General features: G+C 39.2%; 1 protein-coding gene across 1 annotated transcript; it reads left to right on the top strand.

Moving 5' to 3' along the window:
• The first annotated feature begins 1,624 nt into the window (after window positions 1–1,624).
• LOC140245009 (diamine acetyltransferase 1-like) lies at window positions 1,625–9,122 on the top strand. Its single transcript, XM_072324600.1, has 5 exons — window positions 1,625–1,691; window positions 6,707–6,858; window positions 7,439–7,618; window positions 7,968–8,008; window positions 8,868–9,122. The coding sequence occupies exons 2-5, from the start codon at window positions 6,735–6,737 to the stop codon at window positions 9,093–9,095; spliced, it is 573 nt and encodes a 190-aa protein (XP_072180701.1). The 5' UTR covers window positions 1,625–1,691; window positions 6,707–6,734; the 3' UTR covers window positions 9,096–9,122.
• Window positions 9,123–10,406: the final 1,284 nt, after the last annotated feature.

Here is a 10,406-nt window from a genome sequence, read left to right as displayed (position 1 = left end):
ATGATATTTATTTATTTATTTTTTTTTTTTTTGGGGGGGGGGGGAGGTTTGTGAAGAAAAAGTAAAGCTACACAATGTGTCACTTTGCAATCTGAACAAAACAATTTTGCAATGTAATTATTTGCGGAAACATTAAAGGGATCATTATAATGTTTCTAAGGATTTGTTCATTCATTTTCATTCTAATTTTTCTTCCAACAAAACGTAACAGAATAAATCAGTAATTATATCATAATCAATGCGTGCTGATATTCTCTGGTCCAAGACTTCATCGTGAGCAGTCGCTGATGTTTGAGACTGTGAGAATGTGTGTTCATATCTGTGTATTTCCATGCTGGACGAACACAGTGTCCCACAGTGTGTTCACAATGTGTTCACATAATCGACTATGTGAAAATGCTCGAATTTAACAGTGTGAACATGATTTCACACTGTGGTGTGTTTTTCTACAGAGTGTTCACATAGTCTCACGTTCTGTTTCACACTGTGAATTGATGATTCACAAAGTGTTCACATTGTTAAAACGCTTGAATTTAATAGTGCGAAGAGATTTCACACTGTGTTCACAATGTGTGCACACTGTATTATACGCTTTTTATTTCACACTGTTGTATACACTGTGTTCTTATCAGCAGAATTGTGTGTATATGTCTGTGCGTAAATTAAAATTAAATTCAAAATTACGTGCGTCATAAAATATGATAGTACAGAAAAGATGAGGAGAAAAATGACAGAAAGACTCATGTTCAACATCGTTGTCACGTATAGTCAGATACCTGAGCAATTACAATGTTGTATTTATGTGTTTGGGTTTTAAAATTTGTATGAATAGAAAGACGCAGAAAAGAGGTGAATCTGTGAAAGGATTCCTCCCAGCAGAAGCAGCATTAATGGCGTCAATACTCTCCCTTCTTGATTTTGTTTCCGTGGTAGGCCTACTTTTTCCCCTCTAGCTTGCTGTGTATCAAAAGAAAAGTTGAATGGAAGTTCTACGTGGCAATAGAATTCGCAAACAAATTATTTAAATAATTAATTATGACTTCTTCATGAACTAAGAGTCACAAATAACAAATAAATTGAAATGGCCATGATCGCACATGAGCAATGCAACATTGGAATGACTTTGAATGGTAGCTGTAAATGCATTGTGCAGGTGTAATTACATGTGTGGCAAACCAGGAGAGAAAAATAACTTATGTTTTTTATTCTATCAATATTCTCAAAGGTGTATAACGCCGTCCATTTTGTGATTTTCACGGAGCTTCCAAGTGTCTACTACGAGTACTCTATCTAATCGGTCTGAATTCAGTTGAAGGATTACAGAAGTAACTTATCATCAGAAACACATAGGCACGTATATAGACACACACATAAACACAATCATACCAAGGAGGTACTAGGTGAGCGCCTGGTACCTTGATCATACAAGAAAGCCAGCTGTTCGAATTTAGATGCTGGTCCAATTTGGTTCAGAGCTACGAATAACCATGCAGCAGACGACTTCTTGTAGCTGGGCATGCGCAGCTTCCATACACTCGGCGCATAGTCGCGCAGCGGCTCCTCTCACAGCGTGTTCCAAGCAATAGGAATCACATGTCCTTACTGGTCAAGCTAGTAGGAATTTCGTTCTCCTGTCATCGCACCAGAAAACGGGACATCAGAGCACCGCATTATAATTCTGTACAGCAGAGGTAAGCTGAGCTGAACGTACTGCAGACCATCATAATACATATTGTATCATTGATCTTGACAATTGAGCTAATATTCTCTCTATCAGGCATCCTACATTGTACTCAAACGGCAGGCGAGTTGATGCGTTGAAAAATGTGCGACTGCATGTGAACGGTGATCTTGGTGAAGAATGGGGATTTCCCATTGTGCTAGGACACAATGTATGTACACTGTACATGTATATGTACGTACAGTTGTACCTATCTGAGTGCATCCGTATTGTGTACATAAGGTAACTATTATGGTATTAGTTACGTTCAGACAAGCACTAACCTCGAGGTTAAACTCCTGCCCCTTTGAGTTCGTTGATTTTTGTGTCCACGAGTGGGGACCCCCCCCCCCCCCCCGCGTACGAGTGCGTCTATACACGGTCCCTATGATAGCCTCGAAGTTTCTTAGCCGTCTGAATGTAACTATTGTTTTAACCCACAAGCGAGGCGAGGCGAAGCCGAATGGGGTTTTAGAGTAGATTTCCGTGATTACTGTACCCCAGGCATACTAATTCTTGCCGATACCCGAATGAGACACGTGCATAATCTGTTTTATAGAACAGTGGACTTTTTTTTTCAGTCATGCGTCTGGCATTAAATTGCCGATGCGTAGGCCTATAATAGTAGCAAATTTCCTGGATGCATGGCTATGCATCCATTAAGTTCTGATGCATTGCAAAATCTACTGGATGCATAAGCATGGCTATAGCAATCTCTTGAAAAAGTGCACAGTTTAAAGGCAGTTTATCATAATTTCACTGCATCCCTGTCTGTACAAGGTATTGCGAATACCGTATGTCCCCCCCCCCCTCCCCCAGAAAAAAAAATACAATGGGACCCTCCTCAATGATAACTTTAAAAATAGTGAATCAATCCAAATACAATTTCAGGGTATGAAATTATGACTCATTGCTCACTAGGGGCATCTTACAGAAAACCCAATTCGATTTGCTTCAGTGGTTAAAGAGAAATGATGAATTTTGCAGAGCATGTCGGGAATCTCTTCCCTCCAAGTTCTGTCCATTGTGTTCATACATTAATATGCAGTTCCAAAAGCATCCAAGTGCTAAACTTGGAAGAATCAGACTCATGACATGCATGCTTTACAACAATCCACATTTCTCTGTGACCAAATTGAATAGGGTTTTCTGCAAAATAGAGCTAGATGTTATATTTTAAGACCCTGAAGTAGCATTTAGACAGTTTAATCATATTGGGGGTCATCAATGCGAAAATCCGATTGTATTTTTTTTTTTTTGGGGGGGGGGGGGGGGCATACTGTACATTGTATTAATTTCAACTATTTCTTACCAGTCTATTCAGTTTCGATACGTTTACAAGATTGCACATTAAACATATCCAAGCTTTTGCACGCTCCAATGCGGGCAAATAACTTCATAAATTTTCAACTGGCAGATCTAATAAATTACTTATGATTTAGTTAATAAAACATAGTAGGGCCTACGTATAGTCCTGTAGCTTGGTTTGATTGTGTTTCTTGTGCCTCGTTGAATGATTTTGTTATGGTGAATAAGTGTTATTTCAAGATGATTATCATCATTGACAACCAAAGTGTAAGATTTCTTGTTCAGCGAAATACAATTTTGGGATGTTTCTGACTCTACCACGCGAAAACGTAATAATGCAATAATAGTAATAAAAATAGTTTTGTCATTGTCAACATGTGTAAACACCATTATTGCTAGTAGGCCTAATTATGTAATGCAAGAACTCTTTTTATTTCTAAGTACGCAATAGCGTGTTTACAGAAACTATCGTAATAAATAATTGATATCCAAAGTCTCGCCTCATAAGAAAAAAAAAAAAACACCCCGCAAAACTCTCGACTAATCATCCTAATGTGACTGCAATCCATTTCTTGACATGTTCTACATAATGATCATTGATAACAAGAGTACTCTATCTAATCGTGAATGCTACTACATGGTAATGGCATAGTTGGCCTTGAGATGATACAGGCTTGGCCTCAAACTCTGGACCTCAAACTTTGGACTTATCAAGAGGATATGCAGGGCGGATCCAGGAATTCTGTAAAGGGGCGGGCGCAACTAATATTTCTGGTGCCACTTCCGGGTTTCATTTCATTTTTTTCTTTTTATTTCTTTTGTTTTTAACGAAAAATAATGGGGAGGGGGGGGGGGGGCGTGCACTGGCTGCGCCCCCCTCTGGATCTGCCACTGATATGGCCACTATGATAGAATGCTTACGAACGAACGTTCATACCCTCCGGAAAAAAAACAAAAACAACCACAACAGTAACAAAACAATTATTGTGAAGGTGCGTTTTTTTTTTTATGTAATGCTAAACTGTTATACGTCAAACATGTTCCAGATAGGACATTCTGAAACCTTTTGCCGAGAGGGATGTTGGATATTATAGTATCTCATAGCAGATCACAGGTTACAATGATTATCAATCAGTTATAAGCCAGTTCGTAGTTCTATTTTGCGCATGAGCAGAAAAAGGTCATTGGTACCAAAACTCATGATGGTTTTTAAATTCACGGAGATAAGCATGTTCTGTGATATAATGATTATTCATGCAATCCTTGTACATGATACTTGCCATTACATCCACCTGACTGCACACGTGATATTTGGCAATACGAATGTAAACATGCTTCAATGCATTCAATACAAAACAAAGAAATGGTGCTTCCCCCGAGATTTGTTTGACGGACCATTCTGGTCACCTGGGGGGCATTTCATGAAGGAACTTGTCGGATAAAATATCTGACAAGTCAATTATATCCGACAAGTTTTGAGAAATTCTTTAGTCTGATTGGCTGATTTCTCTGAACTTGTCGGATATAATTGACTTGTCGGACATTTTATCCGACAAGTTCCTTCATGAAATGCCCCCCTGGTCTCGCTATGCAAGATCATTTTTTGTTGAACACAAATTCCATAAATTGTTACACCGGGCAAACTTACCGGTACGTATTATGTTGCTTCGAATATGAATGAAGTGCCTAGCCAACTACGAAAATAGAAAGGTCATTTTTGTACCAACGTGCACATGAGCTAATTACGAACTGGCTTATTACCCGACGCGGGCCAATCAGGACTTTTAAATTTCATATTCCTATACACTCGTTTTAATAAACTCGGTTTTATATTATATTACACTTTGTTTCACTCCTTGCTGGATGGAAAAATAAAAACTGAACTGAATTGAATTGAATTGTATAATGGCGTATATAAGTTGGTTCCAGCTTCGGAGGTATTTTGTCTCTATCAGAAGGCCCATACCTACATACCTTTGATTTAGTCGTCATGACTGTTCTTTATATATATATATATATATATATATATATATATGGGAAGTGTTTTACTGCAAAATGGGCTAAGCGCCATTTTTAAACATTTCAAAGTAAGTCCATCATTTGATCGAGCGAAATAAAACCTTTCCAGTAATACCTCATTTGTAACATAAAGGAACATTCTAGAAGTTATGATTAAAAATATCCCATATTTATACCCCCGCCAAACGAAGTTTGAAGGGGGTATATAGGAATCAGCGGACGGTCGGGCGGTCGGTCGGTCGGGCGGTCGGTCGGGCGGTCGGTCGGGCGGTCGGGCGGTCGGGCGGTCGGTCCGTTGCAAATCTTGCGTCGCGAACTACTTCCTCAGTTTTCAACCGATTCCCATAAAACTTGGCACAGATGTGTGCCTTGGGTTGTAGATGTGCAAGACGTATTTTTTGACAGTACCCAAAAGTACGTTGCCATGGTAACGGCATATTATGGGCAAAAATGGGTACAAATCTTGCGTCGCGAACTCCTCCCACAGTTTTTGATCAATTTTTATGAAATTAGGTACAGATGTTCATCTGAATATGTTAATGTGCAAGACACATATTTCCGCAGTGGCAAAAAGTGCGTTGCCATGGTAACGGCATGTTATTGGTAAAATGTAGGGCAAAATGCTTCATGGCAAAACTGCTTCATCAGTGTTCTTCCAATTCTCATGGAATTCATATTGAATGTTTGTCTTAGGATATAGGTCAGCATGACACATTTCTTGACAGTGACAAAAAGTATGTTGCCATGGTAACAGCTCACATATTATGAGCCAAAATGATGGAAAATTTTGTGTTGCAAACTACTTCCTCAGTTTTTGCCCAATTTCCATGAAACTTGGTACAGATGTGTGCCTTTGGTTGTAGATGTGCAAGACGCATTTTTCGACAGTACCCGAAAGTACGTTGCCATGGTAACGGCATATTAATGGCAGAAGATCAAGGAAAGATCTTGCGGATTTAACTACTTCCTCAGTTTTTTGACCAAAGCTTATGAAATGTTGTTTTGACCAAAGCTTATGAAATGTTGTTTTGCGGGGGTATAACCAGTCGCTGTAGCGACATTTCTAGTTTCTCATTATTTTCTTTGTTTTTTTAGCAGCTTTAATCACAAATATCTCAACTTAAGAAGAATGGAGTTAGCTCGTTTTGCGATAAAACTCTTCTTATATATATATATATATATATATATATATATATATATATATATGTAAGTGTGTGTGTGTGTGTGTGTGCGTAAAACACTTGAAGAAAAAAACAAACAAAGAAAGACAAAGTGATACCATGAGGCATTTAGGCTTACAAGGAAAAAAAAAGCGTCTACTACAAAATAATAATTTCATGAATTTGTACAAAGTAATGATAGCCGACATCGAAAGGACAGAGACAAATATTCCACAACAGTCTTTGAAATTGATCACCAAATTACAGTCTGTCATGGTCTGTGGACTGTAAACTAGTTAACGCCTACTGGCAAAAGCAGAACAGAAAATGACATGGCGCATTAAAAACGAAGGGCCTATGACCATTAAATTTTCATGGATGTCGCGTGGCAGTAAGAATTGTTGTTTCACTATAAACATAATTATTTCATGTTTCATGCATTGGATATCTTGCATTCTTGAAAGACGATATTTTTTGTTTGTTTGTTTTTCATTTCCAGTGGAGGAATATTAGGGACTTGTAAAGCCATGGAAAGTTCGTACTTGATTCGCCGCGGGCAAGCGGACGATGCTGCTGCCCTCTATAGTCTGATAAAAGAGATGTCAGAGTATGAGAAACTTTCCGCCGGGTCTCTTCAGATGACGATTGACGGTAAATAAATGACGTCATAACTCTGTCTGGGAGGAGGGGGGGGGGGGGGGGTAGGGATAATATGGTAGCTGTCAATGAACTCTCGTTCATTAATGCGTTTATCACATGAAAATCATCATGGACAGGCAATGGACCACTGAACATCCAAGAGAATAACTGTTTCGACCTTTTGTCTTTTACTAATATCTTTTTTAGAATGCGACAGTGATATTTAATCGAAATAGTTTCTAATATTTTTAAATCTTGCTTCTGACTGATGAACGAATCAAAACAAAACCTTGTAGGAATCAAGCCATTACGTCCAGTTTCCGGCCTTATTTCACGGTTGTTGGAAAATGCAGTAATGCAGTAGGCTCTATGATGTTGTCTGCATTTGTAATCATTTACTTTTAGAGAGGAATTTCAGGCAACTGAAAAGAATGGATAAACGACAGCATAACATTGATTCACACGCTTAAACCTACCTATGTTACATCCGTCTGATGAATCTGTTTTGTTGTTGCCGTTTAGTTATTTATTTTTTCGGGGTCCATATCTACGATGATAGGGGCTTACTATTTTCTGTTTTATCACTGCCTAGGGGTAAGGGAGCACATTCTCTCCGCCGACTCGCCGGCGACGTGTCTTGTCATCGAAGACGAAAACTCTTCCAAAGATGTAGCAGATTTGGCGGGCTTCGCAGTCTATAACACGATTGTTCAAGCTTACACCGGCAAGTCAACTTATCTGAACAGTCTCTTCGTTGCAGCCAAGCACAGGCGTGAGTATAGTGGTGGAGAAGCTTTGCAGAATATTAAAACCGTTACATCCGATTTGCACAATTGGGTTTTACCGATATCACAGTTTTGTGTACACATATAAAATCATAAATTTCGTCTGTTGTTTGCTGTTGTTGTTTATGTGTCCCATTGTTTTTAAAAAATCATTATTTTTTTGATGGAATGTGTTTTGCTAATGTGATAATACGATACGATACAATATGTGTGCGCGCGCAACTGATCCTCAAACGGCTAGAGATACGATGTGATGAAACACCCTGTTTTAACCCTCCTCAGATGTAATTTTGTTATTTTACATGATTTCGTACATACCCGTTTTATTTCCAACAGGAAAGGGACTTGCATCGGCGTTACTCAACACGGTGGCAAAGGTAACTTTTTTTCTTGTTATTTCTAGTCGTAATGCATCTTTATTTTCAAAGTTTGAGATGAATTCAAGCGCATAATAGAAACTATCTTGCATGTTCTGACATATTATACTAACCATTGAGTTGGAATTATTTCAAATTCTGCGTTGACTGATACCCACTCTCTAGCAAAGCATCTTATTATTGTGGCTTCTGTTGACCTGTGTCCCAGCTCTTTGCATTATATTTGAACTGAAAAAAAAGTATCTTTTTGAATATGCATATTATTTCTTGATATGTTATTACCAAGGTGAAATACTAAGAGTACATAAGTCATATAACGAAAAAAAAAACCACACACACACAAGATGGAATGAAATTGTGGAAAAACACGCAAAAGGCAGTGTTTTTGAAACGAGTTGAATGGAGTCGTGTCTTGAAGCGAAATCTTGTTTCCTATCCGAGTACACGTATCACACCGTAAGATTCCAACCGGAGTCATATACGCCTCCATTATACGATTGGCTCTGCCTGTCGGAATTCGCGACGCGGACGTTCAGAGGAAAGACACCTGTTCTGCGCATGCGCAAAATCGCTTGTCAGAATCAATCTCTCGTAGTCTGAGTTTTCACGGTTGGTTCTGGGCCATTTTTGCGTCTGCTCAAATTCACGACGCAGAGAGTTACTTGATGCACTGTATGGGGGCGCCATTTTACTTTGTATAGGTTACGTCCTCGAGTAATCTGTTTACAGCTTCTTTGTAACACGACGCAGGGAGAGAGAAGAACGGCCAATGCAATCGTCGCCTAAACGACCGCGTCGCAAATCTAAAGCTCCCAAATGACGGCTAGGCGAAATCATTTTGCTCATTTTTCCTCCGCAGGATTCCCGTAAGTCTGGATGCTCCGCCATGACGTGGCGCGTCTACGCGTGGGACTCGGAGACGATCAGGGTTTACGAGAAGTTGGGTGCGCACAACGTCACCAAAGATGAGGAACTGGAGATCTTCGCCCTCGATAACGAAAAATTACAAGCCCTGGCCGAGAGAGAACTCAAATCGAGGGAGGACGTGAAGATTGATATACAGACACACCAAGATCCCGATTCATGAAGACACTTCGCCACAATAACAGCTTACAATAACTATCATTCATATAGGGCACTGTGATCACCGACAGTGGTAGCCAGGTAACGCCCAATCGTCTGGAAGCAGTTCGGTTGTTGCTATGGAAACTGACCTCATGAAATGCGAAGTTGGATATGATTTGGCATACTAGGGATTATGACGACGCTCAGAAGTGAGTGATTTGACTCGTCAAAAATGTGGGTTTCGAGTTTTGTTTCATTTCAGAGACAGAGCGCTGGGTGAAAAGGAGTGCGTAATGAGGTGCTATAATTTAGTACACTATTATTCCTGCAACGGTGACATGGCATTTGTTCCTGCGACAATTGCTCCGGTCTTATTTTCTCTAAGGACTTAGGGCTAGGTTTGTGATAGCGTTTTCGGTTTATCAGTTTGATGTGAGGATTGGGATTAGGGTTAGGGTTATGTTTGTGGGTAGAATTTATGTTTGACTTAGCGTGCAGATATTTCATGAGAGCAATTGTCGCAGGAGCAAATGTCATGGAACCTCCTGCAACATGGTCATTATGATCATTATGATAATATTATAACAGAGGTTGGAAAACTACGGAGAATGAGCAAAGCCATTAAAGGTAGGGAATCCCATTTGCATGCCTCAAATGAAGAGTTGTATAAATACAGTGGTATGTTGAAGAGAGTATCATTTTAGAAACTCCCATAAAGTATTGAATGTGGAAGGTAACATTTAGTACATTTTTATTGACCGTTAGATTTTGAACTGAATTTTTTTTTCGGGGCTCACCGTAAATTCCAGTACATTACTAGGCTACCTTTGCAGACCCATGCACTACATGTGTGTCCATCATGTATATTTTGTGAAGAAAGTTCATCAAAACTTACAAAACATTTCTATATACATTCTTGCCACACACTCTATATGTTATTACATCAGCTCTTATACTTTTAGATTTGTGTTTATAGATAAAAAAAATACAGAAGACTGCAACAAAAAGGCTTAAGTGTGGCTGACGCGCAGAACTACTGAGTAGTTGAGTTTTGTGCATTATTCAAATTGTAGATAACTGTTGACTTCCAAATTTCTCAGCAGTGGCCTAAACAAGTCCCCTGAGGTTCGTATTTAATGTTTTGCTGCATTTTGAGAGGTCTGTAAAAGGTATCCCCTACCTTTAAAGGACGAAATTACAGCTCCTTCTTCCCCTTCCGCCTAGTTACAATGCACACGAGTAACACTCCATCCAACCTCAGTTCATAGATTTAATAAGTTACAACTTTGGCTGCAACGTACTTAAGGCAAAGTCGACAAGAATTTGGTCTAGT

The sequence above is a fragment of the Diadema setosum genome, chromosome 22 (assembly GCF_964275005.1).
Source record: "Diadema setosum chromosome 22, eeDiaSeto1, whole genome shotgun sequence".
NCBI classification, from domain to species: domain Eukaryota; kingdom Metazoa; phylum Echinodermata; class Echinoidea; order Diadematoida; family Diadematidae; genus Diadema; species Diadema setosum.
This window is presented reverse-complemented; position numbering and strand designations above follow the sequence as displayed.